This window comes from Vombatus ursinus, unplaced genomic scaffold, assembly GCF_900497805.2.
Source record: "Vombatus ursinus unplaced genomic scaffold, bare-nosed wombat genome assembly UNPS02012156.1, whole genome shotgun sequence".
NCBI classification, from domain to species: Eukaryota; Metazoa; Chordata; class Mammalia; order Diprotodontia; family Vombatidae; genus Vombatus; species Vombatus ursinus.
The window spans coordinates 3,250,631-3,263,412 of record NW_020951934.1 but is presented as its reverse complement, the minus strand read 5'-3'; the positions used below and the strand labels follow the sequence as shown (position 1 = coordinate 3,263,412).

General features: G+C 41.7%; 1 protein-coding gene across 2 annotated transcripts in view; it reads left to right on the top strand.

Annotated features, from left to right (window-relative positions):
- Positions 1–10,887, top strand: part of BUD13 (BUD13 homolog) — a 17,137-nt gene extending 6,250 nt beyond the window's left edge. The window contains exons 5-11 of one of the 2 annotated variants that reach the window (XM_027857501.1): positions 4–227; positions 2,012–2,259; positions 6,911–7,013; positions 7,400–7,538; positions 7,789–7,973; positions 8,562–8,643; positions 10,479–10,887. In XM_027857501.1, the coding sequence (XP_027713302.1) occupies positions 4–227; positions 2,012–2,259; positions 6,911–7,013; positions 7,400–7,538; positions 7,789–7,973; positions 8,562–8,643; positions 10,479–10,572 (1,075 nt within the window). In that variant the 3' untranslated portion in view covers positions 10,573–10,887. The remainder of the gene's footprint in view (positions 1–3; positions 228–2,011; positions 2,260–6,910; positions 7,014–7,399; positions 7,539–7,788; positions 7,974–8,561; positions 8,644–10,478) is intronic. The other variant, XM_027857502.1, reaches the window with a different exon arrangement.
- Positions 10,888–12,782: the final 1,895 nt, after the last annotated feature.

Below are 12,782 nucleotides of genomic sequence, written 5' to 3'. Positions count from 1 at the left end.
CAGGAGGGCCCGTCATGACTCCCCGGACTCCTCACCTCCCAGGAGGGTCCATCCTAACCTCCCAGATTTAGCTCCTGAGGTTTGTCATTCACTTTCTAGTAAAGCCCCTGCCAAGTGCTCTCTTGGTCTGAAGGAGAAGAGCAGTAGACATGGGAATGAATCTTCTCACCATAAAAATCGATCATCTTCCTCTCCTGGTCCAGGGAAACAGCTGCATGACTCCAGAGGTGAGTACCTTCTGTTCCAAACTTTCTCCTGGGCTTTTTGTTTATTTGGTCAGTCGACAACATTTATTAAGCTACCCCTTGGGCTAAACAGTGGGGAAACCAAAATACAGGCCTTGCCCTCAAGAAGCTCACTTTTTAATGAGGAGACAAAGGGAAGGGGCTAGTAGGGGGTGGGGAGGGGCTGCTGGGAAGGACCTTTTGTAGCAGGTGGTTTTTAAGCTGAGTCTTGAAGGAAGCCAGAAGGTAGAAATGAGGAGAGAGTATTCCAGACGGCGGGGGCGGGGGGGGGGGGAAGACCGTAGTGAGAAGTACAGAGTCAGGAGATAGACAGTTCTGTTGGAGAGTCACAAGAAGGCCTGAGTTGTTGGGTAGTAGAACACATCAAGGGGAGTAAAGTGTAAGAAGACTGGAAAGATAAAGGAGTTGGATTGTGAAAAGCTTTAAAAGCCACATAGAGTATTTTATATTTGATTCTGGAGGTAATAGGGAACTGCTGTAGTTTATTGAGTAGATGGGGGTGTGTGTGACCTGGTCAGATCTGTGTTTTAGGAAGATGACTCTGGGAACTGAGTGGAAGATTGACTGGAATGGAGAGAGACTTGAACCAGACGGCTGCTGCAGTCGTTTAAGTGGGAGGTCACGAGGGTCTACACTAGGGCAGTGCTAGTGTCAGAGGGGAGAAGGGGACATATGCATGCAATGACGTGGAAATAGAAATGACAAGGCTTAACAATAGATTGAATTATATGGGGTTAGTGTGAGTGAGTCGTAGAAGATGATACTGATATTACCCATTTGGGTGACTGGGAGAATGGTAGTGGCCTGGACGTTGGCAAGTGATGTGTGTTGGGGGGTGGTAAAAATAATGAGTTCTATTTTGGATACATTGAGTTCGAGATGGCTATGGGATACCCACTTTGAGATGTCCAGTAGGCAGTTGGTGGTGTAAGACTGGAGGTCAGGAGACCTTCAGGAAAGGTGTTAATCTCCTAGAAAGGTGAGTATTTCAGGATTCACATTGTCCCCTCTCTCCCTGAAGTGTGGCTCCTCTAGATTGCTTATCTACCTACTTAAAAAAAGATATAGCCAGTGGAGAAAGCACTTGGAGGGGGAGTAACATTAATACTAATGTCTTTGAGGACAAGGACTTTATTCATTGCCTTAAGAGTTCATAATCTTTAGTAGTGAGATTTGAACTAAAGAGTATTAGTTCCCAGAATCAATACCCTGGGAAATTTATTGTGCATTCCATCTTATTCAGAGTGGCATCTGTGGCAAAGGAGTGAGATTTAATCCTGTACGGTAAAAGTGCTCCCTCTTTCCCCCATGCCTAGACACTGGTTTCAACCTCTGACTTAAAGTGCTTTGAACTTTCTTGGTTCCTTAGTCCTGGGAACCTCAAAGCCATTTTCTAGGAATCCATAACATTCATACTACCCTTGGGAAATAGGTTAGGGTTGTTTTCTCCATTCTACTGATGGGAAAAACTCTGACCTGACTAGGGGACCTTGCTGTCTAACACAGCTGTCATAGATTTGGAAACATACATCATGACTCCCAATCTTCCAGTTGTCTTGGAAACACTCATCTCTTTTTTTCCCTCATGTTTTGTGTGGATTGGGCATTCGCATCATTTACAGGTCCTCTACAGAAAATGGAATGTCATTGAGTCAAATGTTCCTAGAGAAGGAGTTTTAACTGATCTGAAAGCACAATCCAGTCAAAGAAAAATTTATTTCTGAATTATTCTTAAGTGTTTAAAATGTTTCTCCCTTAATTTCTAGACTCTTCTCCCAGCCATAAGAAATTTCAGACAAACCCCACAACCAAGAAACACCAGAGGCCTGATACAGATTCTTCTCGTCCTGGGAAGAGAAACCAGCAGGCTTCTGATTCAGACCTGTCTCCTCCACGGAACAAGCAGAAACGAGACTCTGATTCAGACCTCTCCCCACCAAGAAGGAAGCAGAAAACCAGGGCTTCTGATTCAGACCTCTCTCCACCCCGAAGGAGTCAGCCTACTGGAGCAAAGGTGGGTGTTCCAAGAGTTTAGTCACCCCCCTCCACGCAGAGTGCCTCATCTAGGCCACGTAGATGTCAACTAAAAAAAGTAGCCAATAGAGAAAGCCCTTGAAAGTGTAGTAACTAAGACTAGATTGCTAACTCCTTGAGGACGAGGCCCTTTTAGTTATCCCCATGCCTCCCTCAGCACCCAGCACTATATATTCACATTGTAGATGTGTTCAATAAATGTTTGTTTATTTGCTATCTGAATGAATGAAGAATTCTTAGACATGAAGGATCTTTAAAGGTCATTCTTGTAAGCCTTGCCTAATGGCAAGGCTCATCTTAACCCAGTCCATAAAGGTCTTGTGTATATCCAATTTTCCCAAGTATCTTCTGCATTTATTACCTCTTAGATCTGTCATACTAATTTTAGGAAGCCCAAAAAGCTACTTTTTTCCCCCTCTTGACCAAAGTACTGTAGTTAGTTGCTGATTTATAGAATTTAGTTTCCAGAGCCTGAAGACTAGTGCCTAACATGAAGAAGCTTTGGAAAACCTAGCTTCTGTTAATTCCAGGAGCTCAGGGGCTCTCCAGCTTAGACAGGGCCTTGGTGTGCTAAAGAGCCAGACAGAACCTGTGTAGTTATAATAAAATAGGATTATAGTAAAGGAGTTTTATTCCAAAGAATTCAGTGACATTCAACAAGCATTTATTAAATGCCTACTATGTGCCAAGCATATATGTGCCCACTTACTTGCCAGGTGCTGGGGAAAGAAAGACAAAAGTGGAAATTGTCCCTGCTCTCAAGGTACTGAGGGGAAATAACAAGCACACTAAAATCCATGTAGATGCTCCCTCAGGCTTCCTACATGCTCCTATTTCCTCAGCCTCCTTAGTTAGGTTCCATGACTTATTTCATCACTCCCCTTGAGGCAGTACCCAAAAGTCTTCCACTTCCCTAATTAGAAACAATAGCAGTCTCCTATCTGACCATAACCTCTTCTCATTTCATCTTTCCACATACAACCCTCCTCCTACGCCTAGTATTCATCTTTATTGAGACCTTCATTCCTTTCACGCCTCGCTACGGTCTTAGACCATTACCTTTGTTCTGACTTCATTTTCCTGCCTCTCCATTCTCAACCTGGTAGTTGGTCATTTCAAATCTAACCTGTCCTGTGCTCCTGAATCTTGCCCTCTTTTGCCCTCTTGCCCTCTTTGTCCTATGGATGCTCTTCTGTTGCCAGACCTTAGCACTGGGTTACTACCAGTTCCACTTCCTCTGCTCCTCCTTGTGAGCTATTTCATGAACCTGGAGGAAGTCTCACATTCATAATGACTGGGTACATTTTAAATTCCGGTTATCTAACTTCAACTGAGACCCTGCTGTAGTAAGGAAGTCCTAATATTCCTCCCCAACAGATTCTTTAGCTCATTTCCCACAAAAACTATTCCAAACCTTCTCTTCCCTTCTTGAGCTTGCTAGACCTCATTCTTTTCTCCATTGAGGACCTTGCCTCTTACTTTACTGAAAAAATTGAGACCATTTGATGTGAGTCCCCTCTTCTCCCATTTTTTCATCTCAAAACTCCTTAACATCATCTGCCACTTTTGTCCAGTTTCTGACAAAGAACTAGCCCTTCTCCTGGCCAGAGCAAGTGCATGTATGCATTTATTTCCTTCCCCCATCTTCTCCAGCAGATTGCACCCTCAGTCATCTCCCTTCTCTCTTGAATCTTCAACTTTATCACCTGATTCTTTGCCTACTGCCTTCAAACTTGCCCATTTGCCTCTATCCTTAACCTAGACCTAGCCATCCCTTCAAGCTATTATCTTATGTCTTTCTTTCCTTTCTCAACCAAACTCTTTGAAAAAGCTATCTATCCCCAACTGCCCGCTTCTCCTCTCACTCACTTCTCAACCCTTTGCAGTCTGGCTTCTGACCCAGTCATTCAACTGAAACTGCTCTTTCTTAAATTACCAATGATTTCTTAGTGACCATATCTGATAGTTTTTTTCGCAGTCCTCATTCTTCATGATCTCTCTGCTGTATTTGATTCTGCTGACCACCTTTTCCTCCTGTGTATTCTCTTCTTTCTGGTTTTTCAGGACACTACTCTTTCCTAGTTTGTCCCCTATCTGTCAGCCCATTCCTTTTGAGTATTTTTTGCTATCTTGTCATCTGTATCACTTCCCCTGTCTTTGAGTGTTCCTCAAAGTTCTTTCTTAGGCCCTCTTCTCCTTCTACATTCCCTTGGTAACTTCATCAGCTCCCATGGATTTAACTATCATCTCTAGGAAACTGACTCCCAGCCCCCATCTCTTCCTTGAGTTTCAATCCCATAACCAAGCACCTACTGGATATTTCAAACAGGATATCCTGGAGACATCTTAAATTAAACAGGTCTAAAGTGAAATTCATTAACTTTCCCTCTACACCCTTACCTTTGCCAAAGTTTCCCATTCTGCCAATGACACCACCATCCTTCCGTTCTCCAAGGTTCATCAGTAACTCAGCTTCTCATTTTTCTTCCCTCACATATCCAGTCAGTGGCTACATCTTGTTGTTTCTACCTTCACATATATTGTATCTACCCTCTTCTCTTTACTCACACAACTACTGCCTTAGTTTTGGTCTTTATCACCTCTCACCTAGATTATTGCAATAGCCTTCTAACTGACCTTCCTCCCTCAAGTCTCTCCCCATTCTAGCCCATCCTAGTGTTGCCAAAGTAATGTTTCTTAAATTAAAGATCTGACCATTCAACTCCCTTAGTTATGAAGCAGCTAGGTGGGGCAGTGGATAGAGGGCTGGCTTCTGGAGTCAGGAAGACCTGAATTCAAATGTAATCTCAGATATTATTAACTGTTGTGATTCTGGGCAAGTCATTTAACTCTGCCTTAGTTTCCCCAACTGCAAAATGGAGATAATATTACCTGCCTCTCAGGGTTGTTGTCAAGTTCAAATGAAATAGGAAAGTGCTTAGCACAATGCCTAGCACATGGTAGGGGCTTAATAAATGTTTGATTCCTTAAGCACTCCAGTGGCTTCCTTTTGCCTCTAAGATAAAATATAAAATTCCCTTTTAGCTTTTAAAGCCCTTCACAACTTGATCCCAGCCCATCTTTCCAACCTTGTTGTACAGTACTCCTTCCACACTCTGTGTTCCAGACAAACTTCTTCTCTCTGTTGCTCACTGATGAGATTCCCACTCCCTGCTCCGTGCAATGTCTATCCCGCATGCCTGGAATGCACTGTTTCCTTGCCTCTGCCTCAGAGTATCCCTCTCTTCTGCGCAGCTGAGGAACCATCTTCTGTGTGAAATCTTTTTTGATTCCCCCAACTGCTAGTGCCCTTCTTCCCAGACTACCTGACTTTTACCTACTTTTATATAGTTGTATTTATTGACTTTATATTTAAGCTATGTTTATTTTTATAAGTATTTGTCGCTTTCTAGTAGAATGTAAATTCATTGCAAGTAGGAGTGGTTTCATTCTTTGCATACATAACCCTGGCACAGTAACTAGCACGTAATAGGGGCTTAATAAATGCTTGTTGGTTGATTGATGAGTAAATGCAAAGTATATAGAAAGTAATTTTGGGGTGGGGAGAGTTGGGTAAGTGCTAATAAGAATTTATTAAACTTCGTTTAAAAAGAATAAAATCTGGCAGATTTTAACATGACCCAGGGATACGTGTATGCTATTTCTTTCTTGAGAATTTTATTGCCCTCTAAGAGCAGATCTGGCCCGGTACTTTGTTTTGATTAATTTTTAGGGCTTTTTTTCCCTGCACTTAACAAATACATACTAGAATGAAAAAGAGGATTGTCTATAAGACTGCAGGTCTCTATTATGTACAGCTTGCTTTTCTTTTTAAGTATATAATACGATCAGCTTGGAGCTTTTTTTTTTTTTTTTAAGTAACTGGCTACATAGATCAAGAAACTCAAACCACTTATTTGAATGAATGAAGTAAAACATTTCTTTTGATCAGATCACTGAAATTTCATCTATCTCTGTGTTCCATGCTAACTCTTGAAGCAGTCAATATTGTGCAAATTTAGTATGCTACTGAAAGGTATTAGCAGTTACCTTACATTTGATTTTTGGGTCACTTTACCATCTTGAAACAATGGCTGATAGAAGTTTTTAAATGACCACATCATTTGTGATTGTATTGTCTACAGTTCACAGAACCATGGATATTGGGGTTTATTGTTGTAAGTGGAGTATTGTAGAGCAGTGTAAACTTTTTTAGTTCATGGTACAGGTTTCTGACCAGCTTCATAAAAGTGAACTTAAGTCCCTTCTCCAGATAATAAGTTTAGTACTTGGTAAATGAGAACTACTGCTGTTTAGTATTGCCTTTAGTAAACTAGTATCTTAGTTTAAGATTCTTTCTCCCCATAAAACTGGAAAAATCATTACTTCTTCACAAAAGCTCTCCTTTTGGGTTTTGTTTTCATCCTCTTTTCTTACTTTGCTTGTCCTGTGATCTATATTGAGGGTATAAAATGAAAGCTAACACATTCCTTTCCCAGAGCATTTGTTCCCTAGTTGTTGTGGATAATCTAGTTAAACTACAACTGTTAGTGTTTGAGTCCCTCTGGTATGTACCTGTTGGGGAGGTATGCTGTCTCATTCATTTGTGGTACCCCCTTTCAATTGCACAGGCCACGCAGATGTTTTCTGGGGCCAAAACTGGGTTGGTGTCTGATGTAAGGAGAGAGCAGCAGGAGCTCAGGAGGCAGGATCAAGAAACCAAACATTTGGAAGGTAAAAACTTGGAGACCAGTAGGCTAATCCAAGCTCATGAAGCTTCTTAGTCATCTTTTGGTCTGTTAACTGATGTAGGATTTAAGCTCTGGTTTTTATTACATTATTTGAACCATTCATTGGGTCCAAGTGATTCTTTTCCTTCTTTTCCGTGATATAATTTCTTAGGTCTGTAGCTGACAAAGATCTGTAGCTTGGGTGGTAGTCTGTGGTCCAGCTATAAAGTTATTTACTCTCTAGCTTCAGGGCCCTGAGCTGTTACTTTTCCCTTTTAAACTTAGGACACTTTTCCTCTCTTCACAATTCTGCAAGATTGATTTTGATACTTCTTTACATTAAAAAGGAAAAAAAAAGACCCTGAAATTGTTCTTTGCATCTTTTTTTAGCTGAATTCCAAAATGCTGAAACCATTTTTCGAGATAAGTCTGGCCGCAAGAGGGACCTGAAGCTGGAACGATTAGAGCAACGGCGAAAAGAAGAGGAGGAGTCAGAAAAAAATGAGCAGTATGCTCAGTGGGGAAAAGGGTAAGAGAAACACTGAAGGTATTTAAGCTTTGGGTTACACTGTAGAGATTTGGTAGAGCCAGTTTTACTACTCTGCTGACAGGTGGTAGTAGTAGCTCCATCTCCTATCTTCAAGGATATTGGGAACAAGATAGCATTTTGGATTTCATTGGTTGTTAGAGGAAATGCTGCAAGTAGAGTAGGGTATTTCCATCCTCATTTAGAATCAGGAATTGTAGACAGTCTTCCAAAGGTTATTCTCTTTATTCAGCCTTGCCCAGAGTCGGCAGCAGCAGCAGAATGTGGAGGATGCAATAAAGGAAATGCAGAAGCCATTGGCCCGCTACATCAATGATGAGGACCTGGATCAGATGCTCAGAGAGCAGGAGAGAGAGGGTGACCCCATGGCCAACTTCATTAAGAAGAATAAGTCCAAGGAGAACAAAGACAAGAAAGGTGAGGCTTCCTAAGGCGTGGAAGGGAGAGAGCAGAGAGCAGACCATGTGATAAGAATCATTTCAGAGTGGTGGGAGCCACGACTGTCAGTGGTATGTCCTCATTCTTAAAGGTCAGCTATAGACCTAACTATTGATTGATTACCGATGATGGTTTTGCACACACAGAGGTGGCATGACTTCAAGTTATCTCCTTTGATATGTTTGGTCTCTCGCTCAGGAGGTCTCATTATATGGGTTCCATTAGACATAGATTTCTGCACAGAAATGTTTTCTTTGCAGGAAAGGCCGCATGGTATCATGGAAGGGGCTCTGGGAGCTTGGAGTCAGACCTGAGTTTGAATTCTAGCCCTAGAACTCAGTAGCCATGTAACCCTGGGCATAGCCTTGCTGAGCCTCAGTATTATGAAACTTGCACTACTTGCTTATCTCACAGAGCTGAGGAAAATCTAAGCAAAAAAGCTGAGGAAAGGCTTCTTAAACCTTAAAGTATTTTATAAATGAGATGTTTTTCTTCACTGTTGGTAACAGTTCTGGCAGTTGGAATGAAATTGTGACTAAGTCCTCTCTCTCTCTTTTTTTTCTTTAGAAAAGCCTCGTTACAATGGTCCTGCACCTCCGCTCAACAGATTCAACATCTGGCCTGGGTATCGCTGGGATGGTGTGGACAGGTAGACCTGTGTGCTGATTATTCATTGTCTCCTAGGTTGTCTGTGTTTTTCCTGCTACTTAGCTCAAGTTGACCTTAGCTTAACTGGCTTCATCTTTTTTGAGAGACTCTGTAGCATAATGGATACAGCCAGTCTTGAAGCCTGAAAGACTTGTGTTCAAGGCTGGTTCATTTCAGCTACATACTAGTTGTGTGACCCTGAGCGAGTCACTTAAATGAACCATTCAGGGTTCTAAACAACTCTCAAGACTATAAGTTGCAGAGAAGATGCCAGTCTGCATTGGTAGAGGGAATTTCCTCATCTGGAAGTTTTCTACATCTGTGAAATCACAGGTCTTGTCCTTATCTGTTATCTTTTAGTACACCCTGTCTCATACTCTGTTCCAGCTACACATTTATATCTCAAGTGCTTAGCACATAGTGCTTAAAAAAATCTATTTCTCCCTCTCTCTCTCTTTCTGTCTCCCCTCCCTTCTTTCCTTTTTCTTTCCTTTCCCTTGCTTCCTATTTTCCTTCCTTCCCTTTTCTTTCCTTTACCTTCCTTCCTTCTAACAATTATCATCCCTACTCTTTTTTTTTTTTTTTAGGGCAATTAGAGTTAAGTGACTTGCCCAGGGTCACACAGCTAGGAAGTGTCAAGTGTTTGGTCTGAGGCTGGATTTGAACTCAGGTCCTCCTGACATCAGGGCCTGTGCTCTATCCACTGTGCCACTTAGCTGCCCCCATCCCTTACTCTTGGAATACATCCTTCTTTCTTCTTCTAAACACTCTTGTTCTGTGGTGAAACATGAAGAGAACTACATTATCTCATGCCTTTTGTATCTAATGCTCATCTGTAATGCTTTCTGGCCACTTTTCCTGCCACTAGCCAAAGATTTGGGAAGAACCTCTTTTTTTAGTCATAGCCACCCTGGTCTTTTAATTCTCTTTATTATTTTTTGGTGGTGAGTGACATTTTGCTTAGTCACCAGTTTAAAGGTTAAGCAATGACTTTACTACAGGTATGGGAAGAGGAATTTTAGAGCATAAAATATACAGAGATAGACAAATGACAGATATACAGTGTGGTCTCAGAGTCTATTCTCTCCCTGCCTTTAGCTATCCTGGCTTCTTAGCTCTTCCTGCTCCTAGGACAGTGACAGTTACCTCTCTTTGCTCCACTAGACACTAAGGAAGAAAGACCTTTTCTGGGTGATTCTGGAGGCATAGACCTTGAGTTATTTAGGCTCCCTCATAACCTGAGCTAGTTCTTTTCCCTTAGCTCAAAAGCTCAGAAATCTCCCCAAATTAGCTCCCCATTAGTGGCCAGCTTATCTTAACTTTCCCAGTAGATTCCCTACTATTCCTGGTTTTCACTTGTGCCTAGATCTCTTATACTTACTTTTCTCTGGTTATTCATACTTCTTTCTATCTGTCACTTATTCTGTTTCCTGTTAACTTCATGCCCATCATAGTTAGACATTACAAAGTCCCTTTGTTACCGTAGGTTATACATGAGACACAGGAAAAGAGGGTGCACTGAGTATACTTATGATTGGCATGGAGAGATGCAGTCATTACAAGCTCACCCACCTATAGATTTCTTTTACCAGCCTTATTTCATTTTAGTCACTTCAGCTTTTCCACATGACATGTCTTTATAGGTTTCTGTACAATGATTGAATCATGTATTTTTTTAAATGTGTGCTTATGTGTCTGTTCTATATTTTCCCCTTAAATTATAAGGTCCTTTAAGGAGTCAGGATCTATCTTTTCCTTTCTGTGGGTTTCCCCCTAGAATGGCCTGTACAGGTACCTGCATACTGATAACTACTGTGGTATCTCTTTTACTTTCAGGTCCAATGGCTTTGAGGAGAAGCGTTTTGCCCGACTTGCCGGCAAGAAAGCTGTTGATGAACTTGCCTATAAATGGAGCATTGAGGATATGTAGCTCTTGTAGCTAAGCAATGGCTGTAGATTCTGATGGTGGGCAAAGGACAGATAAGATGGCCAGGGCTAACAGTTTACACAGACCAGCTGTGATTGCCACCAGTGACCCTGGGAGAGAGCTTAGGCTTTGACATCTGGTTGTTGGGGGGCACCGTGACCCAGGGAAATGTCCATATTCTTCAGTCATTCACACAACTGCTTCTACTGTTTTTTAAGTGGCACGTGCACCACTGAGGGTCATACAAGTGCCCCAGAGTTCATTCTTGATTGAGCTTTTTCTTTTTTTTTTCTAACAAATATACATCTATTTTTGTAACTATTTTTCTTTCTGTGTTCTGTTTTCTTAAGGATTCTAAAACAATTGGTTCTCCTTCTAGTGGGCCCTGTGGGGGGTCATATATCATGTATCTAGAACATAGGTGGCAGGGGCTTTCTCAGGGTTAAGTGAGGGTTAGAAGTGGTTTAAGAAGCAGGGATCAGCTTGGATGGTTTTGGTGCACTGCTCACTTCTCATCTTCCTGGAGAATGACTGTCTGGCCATTGTGCAGCCATTTGGAGCAGAACTTGGCTTTGAGTCAGTTCCTGCATTTGTGAGAATAAGGGACTCTTATTCTTCACTTGAAACATGTTAGATGGAATCCCTGCCAAACTGGGGCTCATCTTCCCCATCCTCTTCTTAACTCTGGCCAAGAATTGTCAAAGAGAAGCCTAGGCTCAGAGCTGATAGGTAAGGGGGACGGGGGGAGACTGGTTGATTCTTGCTTGGGGAACATTCTGGAAAAGGGTCTGAATTATCCAGAGCATAATGTTTCCTAAACCTTAGAATTTTTTTTGCTAAGGTGTTTGTGAAAATATAGATAACACTTTTGAGAAAAGTTTGGTCATTTTTTAAACTGTTCTATGCGCCAGTCCCTTTCCTTGAGCAGGTGGTGGTAGGTCTAGTCACTGCCATATTCCCTTGTTTTCTCCTCACAGCTGAGTTTTGTTTGATCAAGAATCTCTGGTTTCATATTTACTACTTTTTTTTTTTAGGACCCTTCACTGTTTACCTTGCCGGGAAATACTTAATGACTGCTTCACTGGTATATGTCAGAACATACCACTAATTGGGATGAGAAGGGGAGATATCATTTATTTTTGCAGGGACTGGCCCGGAGGGGAAACAGATCGACTGCTCTGTTCCTGTTGATTAATGGGCTTAATCCATATTATTTTAAATTTATAAGCTTTTCTGTTTCTCTGCCCTTAAGTGTTTGGGGACACCACAGACTTGGGGGAATGATACTTCTGGGTCTGGCCTGTTAATAACTGGCTGTATGATTTTATGACTTGGAACTGGAATGCACTGTTATTTACCTTGCAGGACTAGGGGAGGCATGGTCTGGGGTCTTTCGGAATAGTAGGAATGAGTATCTCCTGGAGATGTTCTTCTCCTTCTTCCATCCTCAGTTTAATAATAAAGTTACATAATGACCCAGACTTTGGTGGTAGATTACCCGAGACACCTTAGATCCAAGGAGAGATGAAGAACATACAATTCTCGTGTTGTAAAAGGCCTTCATGGGAATGGCAGATCATTTTATCAGATCAAGAGTCACAGTAGTTACAGAAACCTTTTTGATTAAAGGAAAAAATTTTAATCAGTTTTAGAACCTCTTTCTCTATTCTGTCTTCGTAACTCTGATAAAACTATTTAAGACCAATTAAACAGTAGGAAGAAACATGCTCTGGACAGAATATAATTGATGGCTTATTGTGTCCTTGGTCAGTGCCACTTCAGGTAAACTGGTTTGGGGCTTATTCCTTTTTTCTAGAAGAAGGTTGTTTTCAAAGCTGTAGGGTGCCTAAAATCCTTATTTTCTGGGTAGAAAACTGACAGAGGACTGCCTCCTGAGCCCCAGATAGTTTGCTCAGGTGAGTTGAGTTGTAGTCTCTGTGTTTGTTTCTGTGTCCTGGTTTTGGATCAGACAAGTATACGGTGGACAGCTGGGCAACTGAAGTGACCTGCAAGAATAGTGAAAAAAGCCATAGTTCTGGGTTTTGGAGTTGACCCATTTCTTCCCCAGGAATACTGGCTTTCTCTGTGACATACCAACCCCCTTGGTGTAAATAGGATTGACTTCTTAAGCCCTTGCTTTTTACCTGTATACCTCCCTGTACACAGTGGAGAAGTCATGGTTTCCCTCAATCTTGATGCCACTGCTTTTGGGT